The following is a 21,784-nucleotide window of genomic DNA, read 5'->3' on the forward strand; positions in this document are numbered from 1 at the left end:
AACAAATACACCAATACATCACTAACGCGTTTCATGTTTAACCGAAGAATTAGGGAAGCAGATGTTCGAAGGTGTAATAGCTGTTGAGTTTTATTCTTCAGTTATCGAGTTCCATAAGTATAAAACTTAAAAATGGATTGCTTTAAAATCAGAAAAGAACCAATTCACCGTTGCTGTTGAGAAAAGTGTATGCCGGGAAAAACAAGTTGCATCTCGGTAGCCTGAAAATTAAGATATAATTTGCCTGGTGTTTAAATTAATTTGAAATAAAGAGAATAAAGAAATAATTTTCCATTTTTTAATTGCATGATGCTGGCCGTTGTAAACCGTGTTTTAGAACATATTTCAGATTGATTTACTGTGCCTCTGGACTATTTTGACACTCAAAATTAATTTAAAGTAATTTGAGTTATTTGTCGTCATTAAAACTTTATGACGAAGTCGGCCCAACAAACGTGTCGAGATTAACACCTCTCTCCCCTTTACGTCTCTCGCTCTGCATTTTTAGTGTGAGTCTTGTTGCAACTCCCACTGAGGTTTAGGTAATTTTTTTGTTTACCTAAACAGCGGGGACCCACATTCCTAGCCCAAGTTAAGCTCCTCGGTGCCTACTATTGTATATCGCGCATACGTTCTGCGCATCTCGAGATACTCGGATTTCCTATGGGTGGTGCTTATTAATACAGGGATATTTTTGTGCAGTTCAAAACTGTGCGGAGAAAGCAGAACTTAGCAAGTGCTATTGGTATCCAAAAATAAAACTGGGGGTAACCACGCATTTTTCAGAGATAATTAAACTTCTATTTGGAAAAGAACGCCATACATTAATTCTTTTGTATTTTAAAGCTTTTTACGAATATTGTTCATTAATTATCTTCGAAAAATGCGTGGTCACCCCCAATTTTCTTTTTGGATTTCAATAACACTTGTTAAGATCTGCTTTTCCCGCATATTCAGTAAACCGAGCAAAACAACCTTTGAATTAGTAGGCACCGTCCTTAAGGAGGCTCCAAAGGGTTTTCAGCCGAGTGCGCGCGCGTAAGGCATACACGCACTTCTAAAAGCTGCTCGTGTCAGCTTATGAGTAACCAGAAATAAAAAAATACCGCTAATTTCTCTTACCTTTCTCCTGATTCCTATATATATAGAATATAAATAGACATCTCCTATTCACGAAAACTACGAAAATTGTACACACACGGTTTATGGTCACTTAAATCCGTTTGTGTTGGCCTGTAGCTTCACTCGCGCGTGCACTCGAATGAGCGGGTGACGCATGCGTAAATGCCGATCTTGTAACTCCCTTATTTTTCCTGGTTTTGCAACTTTACTCGTTTATATCTCTGCTTCCGGAAGGTGAATATTCTTCATTTTTTTGCATGTTAGCTTAGCTTAATTTAAACCGTTTGTCTTTCAAATGAAAAAAAAATTAGAGACATTTCCAAAAAAACTTATTTTTCTGAAAAGCTGACCTACAGATTTTGTTGAATTTTAAATATTTTAGAGATTATTTCTAACATTATGTGGAAACGCTAAATGGGAAGATTTTAAAAAGGAGAAACTATTCGAGCCGCCTTAAGATCCCGAATAAAAAAAAAAATCAAAAATCAAAGAATCGAACTTGTTTGAGCACTTCCTCAAGACCCTAAAGTTCTTTGCGATTTCACATAACTCGCTTCCATGTTGTTCTCTCACATGGTTGCCGATTACCGATCGCTTATGCTCCTCCACACGTTGACGTAATCTACATCACACTTAAAGAAATATACAACGAATTGCAGATTATGTCGGCTTTACAAGCCGAATTTTTTATCCATGAACTTGAACTTGAAAATTACCGTGGAGCGGTCGAAATGTAGTTCTTATTTTTCAGCGCTCGTTTTTATAACTAACAAAAATAAATGAACAAATAAATAATCCCGAGATACTTGGGACAATGCAAGTTATATTTTGAGATAAGTACTCGTTGCCGCAGATTTCTTTGTTTGCGTTAGCTCTCTCCTTTAGTTTCAGTAATTGGCATCCAAGTTAAACGAAGAACTAGTTAAGTCGATGAACAGCGCCATTTTTTCAATGTTGCCACGACAGCTTGTCTTACTTCTAAAATCTTCCAACAGTAGAGAAGTGGGTTCAATGAAGAGTTTACTAACACGAAAACCCCTGCATATTGTTGACTTAAAACAAGAGTCTGGGACAGTTCACCTTGGATGCTAAGCCGCAATGCTACGATAACAGTGTAAGGGAGATAACAAATCAGCAATGCAAGCTGAATCCATAACACACTGGATACCGCCTTTTTATACTTTGCTATGCGGCTCGCTTCACTTCGCAGACTACTACATGCTATTGGTGGATCTTCACGAGAGCACCTGTCTTGAACTGGAGTGCGATGTTGACGGAGATTAAAGAAAATCATTGTGTGCGAGAACACGGAGGCTGACAGACAAATGATTAACACTGTTTCTATAAACCTTGTGGTAAACTGAGAACTCCTTACGTAGACAGCAGAGGCGGCAGTGGCCAAAACCCAAAACATTATAATTATTCCGTACACACGTTTCGTAGTTACTGTTTCGATGTACCTCACTCCCAATGACAAAGCCAGAAGTCTGTTCACGCTCATAGCACTCGTGGTCAACAAAGACACTGTACACAACGCAGAATTTACTACAATAGTAGGGGACAATGCGTAGTAGCAAACGCCCCAGTGCTCTTTTATTGCAGACACCAAAGAGATAGCAGCTAAAGGATCGGAAAGCATACCGACACAAATATCACTTGTCGCTAAGCTGCGAAGCAACAGTTTGGACGGAGGAGCAAGCGTAGACTCTTTCTGGAGGGCAACTAGTATTAAAGCGTTTCCCAAGGATGTAAAAATGCATAGAAAAACAACAAAAGTTGAGAGAAATATGAGGTGGTGGTGTATTCCTTCGGTGAATCTTTCTGAGCAAAAGTACTCCAGGTATGTCTTCTTCCCAACAATTTCTGTAAGGTTTGCGTTCATTGACATGGTGTCGTTGTTACAGTTGCTTTTCAGCCAGCCAAACGGGATGAACTGAGACCACGCAGGTGTTTTAAAGTGTCGAAAAGTCTAAATTATGCACATTTATGCTTTTCGATTAATGAGACAATTCCCTGAAGTCAAACAGTACTCTTTTCAGTGGGCGAAAGATCGACGTGATGCTCGCACTTATCAGGACAAATTAAGCAATTGTCTTTTGTAGACAGCTGGGAAATTCAGGCGACTTCAAAGGGATTCAAACTCATGTCCCCTGCGATCCCAGTGAAATGCTCCACCAACTGATCTATGAACAATTAGACATGTAACGTCCGGTAGTTCACACACGAACAAAAAGTGAAATGGCTGCAAGGCTACTTAGATTCAGATAAAAAAGGCAAACGGAAGGTTTTCTTTGATAGGGAGCTTACGAAACGACAACGCCGACGGCAACGACAACGCTACAAAAAAATAGGTTTAGTGAGCAAAAACAATGGCTCTGCACGCTCTGCACGTGCGTTTTACATTCTGGTACATGTCTTTGCCGTCATCTCCTAAATAAGGAGTTTACGAAACGAGGAGGACGACGGCTACGAGGAATTCATCTAAAAATACAAGTTCGCGTTATTCATATCACTAAGAAGCTCTTTCATGTCGTTTCGCTTTAGAAATGTGTAGTAATTGTACAGGAATTAAACTGGTATGAGTGGGTTGGAAGCGTAGAGAGAGAACTCAAAATTCATCGTCATGTGCTAACGTCCCCCACAGAACCGTGGACGTGACGACGTGAAATGACCAAATTCAAGGTTCTGTGGAGGACGTTAGCACATGACGATGAATTTTCAGTTCTCTCTCTACGCTTCCAACCCATTCATACCAGTTTAATTCCTCGACAGTTACTACACATTTTTAAAGCGAAACGACATGAAAGAGCTTCTTAATGATATGAATAACGCGAACTTGTATTTTAAGATGAATTCCTCGTAGCCGTCATCCTCCTTATTTCGTAAATTCCTTATTAGGGAGTTTTAGCAAATACGACGGCTACAGCACCGAAAACGTTAGTCCAAAATATAACTAAGCGCTCTCGCAAGTATTTCGCGATTAATACATATTGGTCACATTGTACAATACAGGCGAACTATCCTGTAAATGGATGGGTACGAACGGTTTTAAAGTCAGAACTGAAAATGACTTTTTCACTGTTATATGCTCATGTTGTCGTCAAAACCTAAAATTTGGTGATTTCACGTTGTTGTTTTGTGCAGTACGGCAAAGAAATGCACGGAAATTCGTGTTGCACGGGCAGCACGAGCATTTTTCCTTTTTCAACCAATAATATTCTTGCTTTGTGGCATTGCCGTAGTCGTACTCGTCGACTTTGCTAAAACTCCCTAATATATCCAGAAAGGTACGGCGGTAAGCTGTTTATTCTAAGCAATCTACAACAACTTGATATAAAACAGCTTAATACAAGATCCGTTCGTGAAGGAGGTTATAGAGTACTGGACCATTATAGATTATTGTGAGGAAAACCTAGAGTTCGAATCGGCATACATATGGCATAATTCGCTGATTACGATCGAGAAAAAGCCCTTCTTTTACCATGTAATCATGGTTTAATGCAAGCGTACAGAAGGTCGTCGACCTCCTCAATAAGGATGGCAGTTTCTTTTCCTTTGATGAACAAAAAAAAAATGTCAAGACTAACTATTTAGAGTTCAGCCCTAAGACAGGATAAATAAAATGTGTTTACCGATTGATGATAGTGTTGGCTCAAAGGAAACTTTAGATTCTCGCCTCCCCAACACAAATACTTGCAGAAAGGTGTACCAAGGTCTCACTGAGAAAAAAGCCACATCACGTCTAACCTGCGATCAGGCTATTTTAGTTTCGCGTGGTACGCAATGTGGAGTTGGGGAAACGAAAAATAGAGCCTGACCAAATTCCTCTTCGAAATTCCTTCCGCTTACTTTTTTGATTGATTGACATGTCCTTCATCGGCCAATCAGGTTTACTTCCATTACACGAATACACGCGTGGACGGCAGATTCACGCTATTTTGTTTTAACCAGAATTAATTACCGTGGGAGGAATATTATAAACGAATTCGAAAGTTACCGTTGGCTTTAATTTGAGAAAAACACATTTAAAGCATGGGGAATGTTTTCGACGACTATATTGCGGCAAAGGCCGGTGTAATTCTTCCTCCGAACTTCACTGAATATGCATCTTTTAAGCTTGACATCTTAATTTGTAATTGTGATAACCTCGTGGTTGGACGGTTTGACAATAGATTTATAAGGAAAAAAAAAACAGAAATACATTTATTTATTCCTTTAACATGTTTGCCCATGAAGATTTCTTTGGTGATTTGTTCGGGTAATATCTTCAGTTGCAGTGTATTTCTTAGAATTGCGCGCATTAAAATCATCATAGGTTTGGCTGTTAATTTTTTGATGGAGTACGAACAGTAAGATGGACTCACAAAGTTTCTTTTATTTTTGTGCTATTGGTCTCTCTGGAGACATGCCATTTTAGTTCCTGGAGTGCGAATGTTAAGTTAAATCAACTGAAAATATTATGAAGCAATCTTGACTCCAAATTGTGCAAACAAACCGTGTCATGTACTGTAAGTAAATAAAGCCGTTTTGATACACAGATATTCAAAACACGTAGTCACTAAAACATGGAACGACCTAAAACCACCTACAACCACCTAAAACCGCCTACAACCACCTAAAACCATCTACAACCACCTACAACCACCTCATAAAAAATCTACAACCATCTACAACCACCTACAACCACCTCAAAAACATCTACAACCACTCACAAAGAATCGAATACCATCTTAAACAAGCCATAACTGTATAAAATAAGCAAGACAACGGGTGCTTACCATTTAGCCAAAAAATCCGGAAATTTCGGTTTGAGGTCAAATGGAAAAGCAATTTTCCAGAAAATCTTTTCGGAAATTGTGGACAACCTCCAGAGGTAGTCCTCTTTTTCCGTCCGGAACGGAATTCGCGAAATGCTCTTACCATTTGCGAGAACCTTTCGTTTCCAGGCCCTTTCTCACAAGATCTAGTAAAATATGCGGGATGGAATGCTGTGTAGTAAATGGTAAGCGCCAATCTCATCCGGTTGGTCATTAAATTCGGAAAATCGCTTACCTTTACGCAACGATCATTCCATCCGGATTATTTGGCTAAATGGTAAGCACCCAACAATATCTGGTTACATGTACCATTTAGCCAAAAAATCCGGATGGTATGATCGTGGCATAAAAGGTAAGCGATTTTCCGAATTTGTTAAAAGCCAACCGGATGTGAATAGCGCTTTACCCTGCATTCCATCCTGTAAAAAAAATAGAGTGCCGGCATTTCCCGGAATTAGGGAAATTCGTGAGGATTGTTTCGTTTCCAGGCCCTTTCTCACGATTTTAGCTCGGTTTACAGGATGGAATGCAGGGTAAAGCGCTATTCACATCCGGTTGGCTTTTAACAAATTCGGAAAATCGCTTACCTTTTATGCCACGATCATGAAATCCGGATTTTTTTGGCTAAATGGTAACCACATATTGTCGTCTTGCTTATTTCATACAATTATGGCTTGTTTAAGATGGTATTTCATTCTTTGTGAGTGGTTATAGATGTTTTTGAGGTGGTTGTAGGTGGTTGTAGATATTTTTGAGGTCGGGTTGTAGGTGGTTGCAGATGGCTGTAGATTTTTTATGAGGTGGTTGTAGGTGGTTGTAGATGGTTTTAGGTGGTTGTAGGTGGTTTTAGGTCGTTCCATGTTTTAGTGACTACGATTCAAAACATGCATTCGTGTAACTTGCGATTTTATTAGCATTTCCTCCTGTTGATATATATATGTCCTTTGTCTCATCGAGGAAACCAATATGCATCGGCTTTCGCTTTCATTGCCATTTGAAAAAACCAGCTATTTAGCTTTCAAAACATCAGGGAAGTTTGTGCCAAAGTACTTTCACAGAGCTCGACAACGGAATCGCTAATTTCACTCGTTGCAGAGATTCAAACCCGATTCTGGACAAGTTATGAGATGTTGGCCGACCGTCCGGAATTCTTGAGAGACTTTTGGTCAGGCCCAATTTTAGCGAGCGACGACATAAGAGAACATATGGGCGAAGCTAAAAATGGGCCTGATCGCAGGTTACATCACCTCTAAAAAGCCAAGACAAGTGAATGAAAGAGATAGCAATTGCTGAAACAACAACAGTCAATTGGGAAAAAACCTATTTACTGGCTTTTAAATGCATTAAAGAAACAAAACTTAGAGAATTTCACTTCAAACCTCTTCATCGAAGAATCGCGACTAACGATTTTCTTTACTGACAAAATAGGATTGAAACAGTCTGATCTTTGTACTTTCTGCGGAGAAGAAACTGAAAATCTAATTCATTTATTCCTGAGGTGTAAATAGTCAAATCCTTTTGGGGGAAATTTTCTCAATGGTTAACACAAAATATCTCCAATATGGATGGATTCGTTCTCTCAGAGGCTATACTTCTCGGTATAGTTACTGAGCCAAAAAAATTATTATTACACCATCTGATGCATGTGTTGCCAGATATCATATTTACATCTGTAAACTGAAAGAAACACGACCTAGTCTCGAAATGTATAAACAGCTTGTTTACGATACTTTACAAATCGAAAACAAAATTGCAATAGTTGATAACTCCATGCATGTTTTCAAAAAAGAAATGGTCCTGTTTTAAAAACACAGCACATTTTTAATCAATAAATGTAGCTTGAGTGGCGCGAGGAGTGGGCGAGACCCTGCATTTGTGTTTGCGTTTGTTTTGTGTTTTTGTTAGAGACTAATGTTGTATAGTACAGACATAAACTGGTATTGTTGCATTGTAAATCTGTATGTATTGTTTCATTAGAGGTACTGTAGAGTTTGTCTTATTGTAAGCGTATAATTGAAAAATTAAAAAAAAAAACCTTTTCTGAGGAACCTTTCCTTGAATAATGACGTACAAAATTGACAAAGAGCTTTCTATAAATAATTCTTTACTGTCACATTTCCCATTATTTTTTTACCTGAAGACTTCGCAGAGTAGAGCACAAAATCAATATAAATAGCCAGACAACAGTAAACACAGATGCATTCAAGGTGTTCGATTTTTTCTCTGAGTTTGTTGAACCCATTTGGTTCAGTGTTGTACATAACACTACATTCGCAAAATATTGGCATCCCACAGCGAAAGATGCAATTGTTGTCAAAGCCCATTATTCGCCGCTTTTAAGCTTCCAGACATACCCTTTTTACAGCTTGTGTTGTTTATCAAATTGACGTTCCATTATTGAGCTTCAAAAGGGTATATTTTGTCGCCATTCAGTGTTTGTAATGTGTCCACCTGATAAAATCTATGCATTTCCACTACCCCCTGAAACTTACCAAAGATAAGCGCAAGATACTCTAGGTACAAAACCAATTCTTAGCAGGAGAGAGACAGGATTCCGTTTTCCTGACAAGGGAAAAAAAATGGAGAAATGAAACCCATTTTCCATTTGTATGGCAAACCAGTAAAAAGGATCTGATCACTTTGTTATTCTGGATATAAGGACTTGAGTATGGTGATGGCATCATCAAGCTAAGGCAGCCCACATTACAATAAAGAAAACTTAAAACTTTTAAAATTCATTTCCTTGTTTTTTCACCTGCCTTGCTACAAAAATGTCTCTTTTAACGGAACAAGGCGCCAGCCTGAAGGATGTATTGCGTAAGTGACGGGGCGGCAGTGACATACAGTGAATATAAAAAAATTTACATTGTTTATCGAAGTTAAGTTGGTTCGAGACATTCCACTAGCATTGAATAGGCCTTGAAACAAGCAAATTTTGGAGATTCTGCCGAAAGGCAGATGGATATTGCGCTTCAAGGTCGAAAACTGATATATTCGGCTTGAGCAGAGTTAACTCTGGCTTGAGTTACAAAGTAACGCGTTTCATTTAAATACCTCAAAATGTGAATGATTTCGTTTTCACAGATAAAGTAGAATAAATTACATCAGTAGTCTTTTTTGACTTTGAACCAATTCCTATTTGCTGGCTTTTGACAGTTGAATGAAGGGGGTAGTTCCTAAAGAAACTGTGGTGCTGCGTCGGTGGGGAAGTAGTATACAAAAATTTGGTTTTATCAACGGAGGTGATAATGTAAATTGGCTACCGTACAGAGATTCTAAAAGCTGACGTTTCGAGAGTTAGCCCTTCCTCAGAGCGAATCCTTACGCTCAAAACATCAGCTTTTAGAATTTCTGTACGGTGGCCAATTTACATTATCAACTCCGTTTGTTACAGCGATAGAACTGTAACTGATACGATACTCCAACTGTCCACCGTTGATAAAACCAAATTTTTGACAGTTGACTCTGAAATGACTTTTTCCCTTTTCCATTCGCTCGCTGAGGTTTGCTTGTTTTCTTTTACGCCTGGTTTCCATATGATCGTCAGGATCGTCCCGATCACCCCAGTCGTTTCAAATAATAGAGACCTTAAGCACCACGACGGGAGGCACGAGGACGGCATACCGGAAGTTAATTTTCCGTTCCGGTCATGCGCAGAACCTGTCGTTGGCGACGCCACATCCACTGTTTTGACGTAGTGAGTACAACGTCTTAATTCCCTGCAAAGTTCTTAGTCCTTTTCTTTGATTTACCGCATTTTTCTTTCGACACATAAAGAAGTACTTTTCTGGTGTTAACTGCTAAAGTTTTTTGAGGAGAAATTCCACGATGAACTTCGCCCATCGGCAAATTCACAGAAGAAATCCATTCGGTAAGATCTATTATTACATGTATATCTTCTGTGCTTTAGCTATCACTGATCCAGTTTAATATGCTCGCCTTTTCTTTTTATACTGATATCTCTGTCTACATCTAAGCTATTTATACATATTTACATTTCTGAGGTGATGACAAGGTAAAATTATCTTTGTGTGAGATAATTTTCAGTGCCGCTATAATATAAGCAGCGAAACTGGGACAACTTACCTTTTACTCTAAGGCGAACTAAATGTACCTTATTGTTTACATTTAATATCGTTTAAACCTTATAGCCACCAAAAATCGTCATAAGCTACCAGCAGCTTTTGCAAACGAAGAAGAAAATTTGTCCTTTTTGAAAACTGGTGGGAAGTTGCCGTCGCAGTGTTGCTTAACATGCTCAGTCGAGTGGAACGCGACGTGGGTCTCGTCCCAGCCTTTACGCGGATGTGCCGTCGCCGTCGCCACCTCTCGTCCTGGTGATTAAAGTCTCTAATGTCCAGAGGCGATCGAGACGATTCTGTGGAAACACAATACCCAGACGATCGCTAACGTCCCGGGTGACTGAGACGACCTCTATTGTTTGGACTGGGGCGATCGGGACGATCCAGACGATCATATGGAAACCAGGCTTTACACTGCAGGCAGTAAGAATAAATAACCAGGAAGCTCCGGTTTTAGGCCTGGCTAAATCTATATGTGACCGTCCAGATGAAAAGGATGCTTAACCAAAAAGCGTTTCCAGTGCGTTTGTTTGAAACGCGTTTGAAACACGTTTGAAACTGTTTGAAACCCAAGGTGTTTGAAACGCCAACCTGTGCTACATTTGTCAACAGTGACCATAATTATTACTGTCGCATCAAATTATTTAAGTATAGAATGCATTTGTTTCATTTGTTTCTTAAAGTACCCTTTGGTTTGTTTACCGGTATATGAATTAATCAGAAAATAACGTGGATAAGTTTTTTTTTTTCTAAGCCGAGGAGCACATATTGCTGTTGAAATAATGACATAGTATTTAAAATAATAAGCAAGAATTCCACGTAAACTGCTTTGACACCTTGTGGGTTGTTTTGTGAAATAGCAGTCGCGTACAAAATTTGATCACGGAGGCATAGCCGTGGAAACATTGTCTGCCCTGTGTGTGTGTTGCCGGTGACATTTCAATTCATAAAACTTGGCTCTGCATGTAAAAGTGTGCATGTGGAAGCGATGCATGAGACGATATCAGCTTGAAAAATACCGGCAAGTCCGAACACGGGCAGCCCAAGCTCGGTGTACGATTTATATGTATGTATGTATGTGAAAATTAACTTTGAGCTTATAAATGCTAAAATAAGCTATAAATATAGAAATAAACTTCACTTACCTCTACGTACAGTTGTCCTCGTCTTTTTGATTGGTAAAGGATCACAGTTTTCGTCATAAAATTATTCCAATGTTAATTCTGTGCACTTGCATAATTAAAAATAATTAAAGTCATCATTGTTGCAGAGCCGCATAAAGCGATATCAATCTTTTTTTTTTCAAAGCAACACACATTCACATTTTATGCACGTTTACATTTTACGTTGTTTACGACACTTACGTTGCTACAAAAAGCTTGAAAAGTTTTTTTTTTTTCCATTAACTTTATTTAACTTCTTTTGCCTATATACAAAAGATATAAATGTAATAAACTAAACAGCAATCTCTACTAAAGGGTAAATGTAAATTAAAGAAAAGCTGTACTTAAACAATTGGCAAGAAGTTTGGATAATCTTTTTTTTTTTTTCCACAATCATTTTTTACAAAACGTTATCTTAAGTAGAAAAGTACGAACTGTAGAGATTAAAGTGAAACTGTTTGACTAAGTAAATAAACTACGGTTAAATAATTGTGGACTCAGTTACTGTCCCTCGAGCATTTTTCATTTTTCCTTGAACAAATTTGAATTGTTTAATTTAAGAGAGATATATTTTTCGATTTGATATTTATTTGTCAAAACTCTTTTGAAGTGGCTCAAAAATGGTTTTATTTCTTTGCAACGGCATGTCCAAAAACACAATTTTCCTAAAACAAGTATATAATTTAGTAGATCCATCTTCTCCTCTGAAAACCCTAATATAATATCGCGGTATTCTGGTGTGAGGCTTTCGCAACTTTTAAGTTTACTTAAAATTTGTTCATCATGAGACCTCTTTCCAAAAAGATACAGCAAAAGAACAGTAAAAAAAACATGAGGTATTGTTTCTATCGTCTGTTGACAGAAAGAACAATTTTACAAAGTAATTCATTTGTATATAAAATTGAATTTAAAACCTTATACTGAAAGGAGCGTAAGTAAGGTTCATTAGCAACTCTCAGTGGCATCACAAATGCCACCGAAACTTGTTTGTCTTCTAGACTAAATTCTTCCTTCAACATTCTCCACTTACTTGGTTTTTCATATTTTTGCTTTATAAGATAGAAATAGTAGTCACAACATTTGCAGTTTTCCAAATCAAAAATAACTTTCAAGTTGGGCATATTACAACGCAGTTTCAACGGATTGCCTTATATCTGTCCTCGTTAGAAAGTTGGAGCTCTTCAAACCTGCACCCCTGACGACATTCAAAGATGCAATATTTGACATGTCATAAAGCAAATCACTGGTGTATTTAATATTATCAAAAAATGTTTGTAAAAGACACTTTTACCCTCAATCTTTATTTCCTTGTTATTCCATAAAATGTATGTATGTTTCCATCATATTTTCAACTGAACACGTACCTTTCCACAAGTCAACTGTTTCAAACGTCTACAGTTCCACACTCCAACATGTCTATACGCCCACATGCCCACACGTCCACGCGTCCACATGTCCACAGGCCCACACATCCACATCTCACACAGGTCCTAACTTCCAAATCTCCTCAGGTCCACATGCCCACATTGTCCACACTTCCTCAGGTCCACATGCTCACATGTCTACACTCATACAGGTCCACATACCCACATGTCTACACTACCTCAGGTCCACATACCCACATGTCCACACTTCCTCAGGTCCACATACCCACATGTCTACACTTTCTCAGGTCCACATGCCCACATGTCTACACTTCCTTAGGTCCACATGCCCACATATCCACACTTCCTCAGGTCCACATGGTCACATGTCTACACTTCCTCAGGTCCACATACCCACATGTCTACACCTCCTCAGGTCCATATGTCCACATGTCCGCAAAGTCCAAAGGTCGACATGCCCACATGTCCATACATCTGTTCGTCCACGGGTCTACACGTCCACATCTCCACAAGTCCACACGTCACTTGTGCATACGTAAATATGCGCATACGTGCCCACATATCCACAGTTTCTTTCATTGTGAGCGGAGTTCGGGAAAGTTATGTTGCTGTTGCGATTTTCAGTCATTGTCCTTTCCTTTGTCGCAAACACATTCTCCATCTCAGTGAAGAAAGCAAGTTACAACGATATACGGGAGGTTGTTAATGAGCACTCTACTGGTGTACCACCGTTACCTGTGGGAAATGCTTTGACTTACCCTAAATGAAAATTCTTTCCAGTTCAACGAAAGACTTTACCTGCAAACCCATGGGACTCTTATGGGAAACAAGACAGCAGTTTCTTTTGCCAATATTTTCTTGGCTAAAACTGAAACAGAAATTCTAAGTTAAGCCGTATTAAAAACTACAGTTTGGAAACGCTACATTGATGGTCTTTTCCTTGTGGGAAGTAAGTAAACCGGACGTAGAGACTTTCATCGAACAAGCAAATTTACATCATCCTACGATTAAATTCACGGCAGAAATATACTGACACTGAAACTGAACTTTTACACACAAAAGTATACAAAGGAACGACATTCAAGGATCAATCAATCCTTGATGTAAAAACACATTTTGAAACGGGAACCTTCCAATATACACATTAATTTCACCTCTTTTCTCCCGCCAAGGGCTAGAAACGGATTCGCCAAAGGTAAACCCCTGCGAATCCTCACAAAAAACTCCTCAAAGACACTTTCGAGGAAAACATTTCAAAATTTAAAAGACATTTGTGGAACAGAGGTTAACCAGGTAATTTGGTAAAAAAACTACCGCACTATGAGAAATCAAAGTCACAAGGAGAGGGCATGCAGTGCTTAAAGGTAATACCAAAACACAAAAAGGTATTTTGCCTTTTGTGACACAATACCAGCCATCAGTGTCAAACCTACTAGACGCTTTGCTCAGAAAATGGCATTTAAGACAAAATCAACCCCTATACTTCGCCAAATTTAAACCACCTATCATTTCATACAAAAAAAGGAGAATCCTTTAAGAATCTGCTCGTCAGAGCAAAACTATGAAAGGTTCTATACATGTTTACACACAGGAATGGAATTGGTGTGGCCTGTCACCCTTTGCGTTTCTTAACAAGGTATCACACTCAATCACAAGAATGCACCGTGAAAATGACCAAAATGACAACATGACCAAAAGATGGCTTTCCCAAACACCTAGCCCGCCAAGAATACCTAAGTTATACACTCTAAGAAAAATTCACAAACCAACTCTTACAGGGAGATCATTTATATCCAGTTGTGATGGACCAACAGAAAGAATTTCATCTTTTGTTGACACTTTGCGTCAACCAATATCTAAGTCACAAATGTCATACCTTAAAGACACAACTAATTTTATAAACTTCATTGAAAGTACAAAGGTAAAAAACTGCAAATTACTTGTATCGATGGATGTCACAAGCCTTTACACAAATATACCACAAACCGAGGGTATTGACACAGTTTACAAAGCATACGAAAACTCTTATAAAGACAGCCCTCCCATACCGACACACTACCTCCGAAAAATGCTTACGCTAAGTCTCAAAGAAGATTCTTTCCGATTAAATGGAAAGCATTATCTCCACACCCACGGGACGGTTATGGGAACGAAAATGGCTATTTCCTTTAACAAAATATACATGGCAAAGATTGAGACTGAAATCCTAAGGAAAACAGGTTTTAAAGCTACAGTTTAGAAAGGCTACATTGATGACATCTTTTCCCTATGGGACGTTAAGTGAGCCCGGCATTGAGACTTTCATCGAACAAGCAAATTCACATCACCCAACTATAAGATACACGGCCGATATCTCTGACTGTGAGACTGTGTTCCTAGACACGGTTGTATACAAAAGCAGCAGATTCAAGGAACAGTCGATCCTTGATATCAAGACACATTTTAAACCTTCCAGTACACACATTTTACCTCGTGCCACCCACCAAGTGTTAAAAATGGATTCGAGAAGGGCGAATGCTTAAGAATCCTTGGAGAAAATTCCTGAGACTAGTTTCAAAGAAAAACACTTGCTGGACAGAGGCTAGCCACGCAATCTACTAGAGAAATTCATCATATCGGGAATATATTTTACAGGAAGGGCTATGACAACAATAAATGAAAGGAATCTTGCCTTTTGTATCACAACATCAACCATCAATATCTAACTTAAGAGAAGCCTTTCTCAAAAAATGCCACCTAGTTAATACAAAATCAACCTCTACTTTGCCAGATATTCAAGCAACCACCTATCCTTTCATCTAAGAAAGGATCTGCTCGTCAGAGCAGAAATAGGTTTGGAAATGTGTATCACACCAGAAGGGACTGTGCGGCCTGTCACCCCTAGCATTTTCTGTAGATAGTTGTAACTTTCTTTCTTCACTGAGATGGATAACGTGTTCGTGACAAAGTAAAGGACAACAACTGACAATCGCAACGGCAAAATAACTTTCCCCTACTCTGCTCACAGTCAAAGGAACTGTGGACACATGTGCGCATATTGACCTATGCACAAGTGACGTGTGAAATTGTGGAGATGTGGACGTGTAGACCTGTGGACATATGGATGAGTGGACAATACATACTGTGGAACTGTGGACCTTTGGAAGAGTGGATATGTGGGCTTATGGACCTTTGGAAGTGTGGACATGTGGGCATGTGGACCTGAGGAGATGTGGATGTGTGGGCCTTTAGAGAGGGGTACTACTCGTTGGCATTTGCATATGTGACCCGTGGTCACATGTGACTTGCATATGTGACTTGCAATTGGTCATCGGGCTCCTGTGGGAGTCTCATTCGCAGGAAATTCAATCTAAAAATAAATCAGTCTGTGAAAACGCCGTGAAAAGAACACAATGGAGTTGAAGGCTCCGGGTCATGGGTCCCTGTCGTTCCTGTTAAAAGCAACGCTCTCGTAAAAGTGTTTAATCACCACGTCCCGATTCCCGCGAAGTTTTTTTTTTTACAAACTATTCACATAAAATACTATTTCTTGCTAAGCGTTGCATCTTTTATGTCCAAATAACCGCTTAAAACAAAGATATTTTAATGATGTGTGAGCATCACGTCGATCTTTCGCCCACTGAAAAGAGTACTGTTTGACTTGAATTTCTGGGAATTGCCTCATTGTTCGAAAAGCATAAATGTGCATAATTTAGACTTAACGACACTTTAAAACACCTGCGTGGTCTCAGCTCATCCCGTTTGGCTGGCTGAAAAGCAACTGTAACAACGACACCATGTCAATGAACGCAAACCTTACAGAAATTGTTGGGAAGAAGACATACCTGGAGTACTTTTGCTCAGAAAAATTCACCGAAGGAATACATCACCACCTCATATTTCTCTCAACTTTTGTTGTTTTTCTATGCATTTTTACATCCTTGGGAAACGCTTTAATACTAGTTGCCCTCCGGATAGAGTCTACACTTCGTTCACCGTCCAAACTGTTGCTTCGCAGCTTAGCGACAAGTGATATTTGTGTCGGTATGCTTTCCGATCCTTTAGCTGCTATCTATTGGGTGTCTGCAATAAAAGAGCACTGGAGCGTTTGCTACTACGCATTGTCCCCTACTATTGTAGTAAATTCTGCGTTGTGTACAGTGTCTTTGTTGACCACGAGTGCTATGAGTGTGAATAGACTTCTGGCTTTGTCATTGGGAATGAGGTACAGCGAAACAGTAACTACGAAACGTGTGTACGGAATAATTATAATGTTTTGGGTTTTGGCTACTGCCGCCTCTGCTGTCTACGTAAGGAGTTCTCAGTTTACCACAAGGTTTATAGAAACAGTGGTAATCATTTGTCTGTCAGCCTCCGTGTTCTCGCACACAATGATTTTCTTTAATCTCCGTCAACATCGCACTCCAGTTCAAGACAGGTGCTCTCGTGAAGATCCACCAATAGCATGTAGTAGTCTGCGAAGTGAAGCGAGCCGCATAGCAAAGTATAAAAAGGTGGTGTCCAGTGTGTTATGGGTTCAGCTTGCATTGTTGATTTGTTATCTCCCTTACACTGTGATCGTAACATCGCTGAGCATCCGAGGTGAACTGTCCCAGACTCTTGCTTTAAGCCAACAATATGCAGTGGTTTTCGTGTTAGTAAACTCTTCATTGAACCCACTTCTCTACTGTTGGAAGATTTTTGAAGTAAGACAAGCTGTCTTGGCAACATTGAAAAAATGGCGCCATGTGAAATCGCAAAGAACTTTAGGGTCTTGAGGAACTGCTCGAACAAGTTCGATTGTTTGATTTTTGAAATTTTTTTATTCGGGATCTTAAGGAGGCTCGAAATAGTTTCTCCTTTTTTTCAATCAAATAAACATACTCTGTCCTTAGATACAGTTAGGGTAATCATATCAAAACGAAATTTGGCGAGGGTATTAAGTATTCATCATAGAGTTCTCACATTACATTTTCCTCCAAAATAAGGTTACCGTGGCAACGATATAAGGCATTTCTTTGTGCCATATAATATCTTTTTTTTAAAAAAACGGGACGGTGAAATCTTCCTCTTCAGCGTTTCCAGTAATGTTAGAAATTATCTCTAAAATATTTTAAATTCAACAAAATCTGTAGGTCAGTTTTTCAGAAAAATAAGTTTTTTTAGAAATGTCTCAATTTATTTTTTCTCACCTACAGAATTTTTTTAATTGTAAAGACAAACGGTTTAAATTAATCTATGCTAACATGCAAGAAATGAAAAATATTCACCGTCCGGAAGCAGAGATATAAACGATTAAAGTTGCAAAATCAGGAAAATGAGGGAGTTAGAAGGTCGGCATTTACGCATGCGTCACCCGCTCATTCGAGTGCACGCGCGAGTGAAGCTACAGGCCAACACAAATGGATTTAAGGTAATTCCTTAGTATTGCATTGCGTATCCCTACTGTGCACGATTTTCGCGTCATTAGCGCGCGCACATGAGCTCGTGCGCATACAAAACGTAAGAGATTTCGCTCAAACTAAACCGATGGCGAAATAAATGCTCCTTTTCTCTCAAACGAGCACTGTGACCCCCGATTTTTTTTTCAGGTATTTGCTAAGAACAGTCTAATAAAGAACATATTTGAAGAAGAAAAAAAGTTTGATAGTGGAACATGAATTTTTTTTGGAAACAGTTCCGTACTGGGTGTATTTTAACCCAAGGCGAGGACCTCAAGCTAACCACGGAACTGTCCGAAAAAGTGCACTATTTCCACAACCAGGGAATCAAAGTCGGCGTAAATGAAGCATTACTGCTCATGTAAATAAAAGAAGCTTTATTTTCAACATAAAATTTTGTGCCTTTGAAGTAACCAAGACTTAATTCTGTATGAAGGTGATTCGAACTTTTAACGCGAAAACAGTAAAAATACCCCATTTTCAGAGCCTGCTGTCGCGTAAACAAGCAAGGTGACCCCATTGTTTTATTGCATTTTTTTAATGTTCATATCATGAATGTTAATTATGCCAAGTTTCCAAAAACGTTTGATAGTAGAACAATTTCAAGGGAATTACCTTAATGCAGAAAGGTGTGCCCCACGGTCTGAATGAATTGATTTTAGACGTTGTAATTAACCATACCCGCGCCACTGATACCAACAATGCTTCAAACTCGCTCCAGACGACCACAGTCAGATTTTGGCCATTACCAGCTCTAAAATTTATCTCCAATGTCACATTGCCTTGCTGTTGCAGGTTTTTGCAAGGGGCTATCCGCATCTCCTCCTGCTACATTATTAAACAGGTACAGCGTACAATTATTGTTGTTCCCCCAATCCCCTGTTTCAGCACACTTTCTTGGTGTTTAGCCAGAGTGCAACTGGCACCCCCACAAATTTTCCAGGGTTCATGCGGATATTGCTAGCTGCGTATGATGTCACGAATGCCTGTCACCCCAACATTTTGGAAGGCAAATGGGTAATTATCTAAATTTCCGTTGTATGAGCGACTGTTCAGTAATCCCACCATCAGACGGTCATACACGCGGCCTTGACAGAGATCCCTTTTCTTAAACATGGTGTTCTCCGTCAAAGGTGAATGTCCATACATCCATGCACATGATAGGGTACCGAGCCCACATGCCTTTTTATGCCTTCTCCCATTTAGTCAGTGCCATATAAGTGGTACAGTTTAAGGCCAGCTTACAAAGATTTGGCTTGGATATCATTCGGAACCAGGGTTGAATACTTCATGTTGGTCATCTTTGTGGCAAAACAAAAAGCACTCGGGATAGTTAAATGTGATGGGTACCTTGATTTCGATGCCGGGAACTAACACTGTTCTGGTGTGAAGAGCTTCTCACACTCATCCTTCCTGCAAAAACGTGGTCAACACTTTCAAGGAACTCGTCTATCTAGTGGCAAACCACCAGCGTTAAGGGAGCGGTCATCATTCTCAGCTTTGGTGGTTTCCAGAGAAGCATTCACATTCAAATAATTCACCCAACCTCGTGGGGCCAGCAATGATTTTCCTTCACTGGGAGTGAAATTCAGCAGAGTTTCACCAAAGGCTCCGTATGCATGTATGCCCGTTTGCTTGGTCATTAACGTACCGTCCAATCGTATGTCAAACTGCTGGATCTTGGTGTGTGCCATATTGTTTACAAGGTAAACGTACCTAGTATAGTCGTCTCCCGATTGATTAGCTTCAGCTGCTGTGAGTTGTCTGTGCGCATACAAACCAGCACTGTTGGCACCGGTGGGCAGTTTATGTCAAAGGTCAAATAACTGATTCAAATCCACAAAATCTTCAAATTTGGAAAGAGTGAATTCCAAGGGTGTAATGCTGCTGTCGTTGAGCGGGGAGTAACCCACCCATCGAGACCATTGAATAGCCACATCTGGTGCAGGCAAAGCCCAGAAATTCAAAGTCCAAATCGGACTCTTTTTCTTATAACTTGTGATTATGACATCGCTCCATCATGCACTCGGTTAGCTTTCTCAGTGTCCTTTCTGCTTTCCGTTCATCTTTCAACATCTTTTTCAGCATGGCTAAGGCTAGGTGAGCAATGAGTTGCTTCGCTCCTCTTCTTTTTTTTCTTCTCGCCGACGCAGGGGTGTATGCAATGGACCCAATGGCATCGATCGGACACATTCATCCACTGACTTTCCATGTGTGATGCGTTTCCGTTTTGGAGCGGGGAAGGGTGGCTTTTGGGGCACTGTTATCTTCCGTTTAAACTTTTTGGTGTCTCCATTCACCTTGGCCACAGACTCTTTCCTGGTTTGCTTGACTTTACCGATACGTATATTTGGCAGAAATATGTCTTTGCCGACAGGTTCCTTTTTGTTATAGGATAGTTTTCTTGACAGTTTCTTTCTTCTTGGCATTCGATCACTCTAAACATTCACCTTTAAAGATGTACGTGTGGGTAATGGTGCGCCATGATTCTTGTGAGGTTCTTGTTTCTCTACACAAGGGTCTGTGTGAAAGGTTTTTGGATAGACATGGTCGAATTTAATCTATATGGAGGTATTTGTACTCTGCCCATGACATGGTGATTGGCTGTCAGGGAATGAAGTTGTCTCTTTCATAGAGCTTTTTCTTTATGTTGATTGGTCCAAGTCCTTTCCTGCTTTTTATTGGTCCACATCACACGCCCAAAACATGCCGCACATGATTGGTTGTTTGCGACACCCTTGATTTGATGCTAGACATACCGCGTTTGGCTGCTTTTCCCGCCATGGACCTTGCAGATTGACAGGCTTTCCTTTTCAACCAACTGGTTCCCGCACGCAAAACGGTTCCTGCTGCTGCATCAAGCCCTTGATAATGTGCTAAAATCTGCAGCTCTTCTGCCACGACAAGAGACCTATTCCAAAAGAGTTTTCCATGATCCATCTCCCACTTGCAGGGGTGTGTATCGCATGGGAATATCCCCTTCCATGTTTACCCGTTTCGTACTGGAGGTGACTCTCTCAGTGCTGCTTTATTAATCTTGGATAAAATGGAGGGTGATCCAGGTTCGATGACTCGTGGCTTTAGGAAATGCTACCAAGGCATCGTTCGTTCCAGCTGCGTCCACGTCCAACGTTTTGTAGGTGTTTTGGCCCACGGGATGAAAATTGTTTGTGCTTGGGTTCGAAGAACACCACACCTCTACCATGTCTTTCGTACCAGACGTCCTGCGATAAATCCGTATTCATTCCTCCCACGATGGCGCTCTGTGCTACATGACAGTATACATGTAGGGTGCGAGAAGGCTTTGCCACCACTATTCGAAAGGCGTAGTTCAAATTTGTGAAACACCAATTACAACTCATGCTTAATCGAAGGCAATTTTTTTTCTTTGCCCAGAACACATCATTTCCATCTTCATCCAGAAAGTCACAGACTTCTTAGAGGTTTTCAGATCAGGCACTTTGTCATCTATGCAGTCTTGGGACAGGTTGGGGCCCAACTCTCACGTTTCTGTCAGTCACCTCATCTTAATGGCTAAGGTACCATTAATCCAAATTTCTGGGGTGTTGCCAAACCCATTGAGCTTGATCTGTGTATTGTCAATCAATAGGTTTTGTTCGTTTCCTCACTGAAGCCAAGAAAAGGTTAAGTAGAGACGCCTTCCCAGGTCGTCCACAAAATTGCTCCCTTGTGCGCTTTTGGGTGAGAACACCAACAGAGGCTTTCATGAAACTTTCTCCATCCATCATCCACTTGAGATGATCAATATCCATCATGTTGATTTGCACCTCTGAT

At 39.8% G+C, this 21,784-nt stretch overlaps 1 protein-coding gene across 1 annotated transcript; it reads right to left on the reverse strand.

Annotated features, from left to right (window-relative positions):
• Positions 1-2,044: 2,044 nt before the first annotated feature.
• LOC137980994 (beta-4C adrenergic receptor-like) lies at positions 2,045-3,010 on the reverse strand. The gene has a single exon (XM_068828370.1). It carries the CDS (start codon positions 3,008-3,010, stop codon positions 2,045-2,047), a length of 966 nt encoding a protein of 321 aa, XP_068684471.1.
• Between the last annotated feature and the right edge of the window lie 18,774 nt (positions 3,011-21,784).

Source organism: Montipora foliosa, chromosome 12, assembly GCF_036669935.1.
Source record: "Montipora foliosa isolate CH-2021 chromosome 12, ASM3666993v2, whole genome shotgun sequence".
Lineage (NCBI taxonomy): Eukaryota > Metazoa > Cnidaria > Anthozoa > Scleractinia > Acroporidae > Montipora > Montipora foliosa.

Bases quoted from the DNA above. Each gene is read 5' to 3' on its own strand.
- LOC137980994 (XM_068828370.1), bottom strand. From the start codon at position 3,010: ATGTCAATGAACGCAAACCTTACAGAAATTGTTGGGAAGAAGACATAC.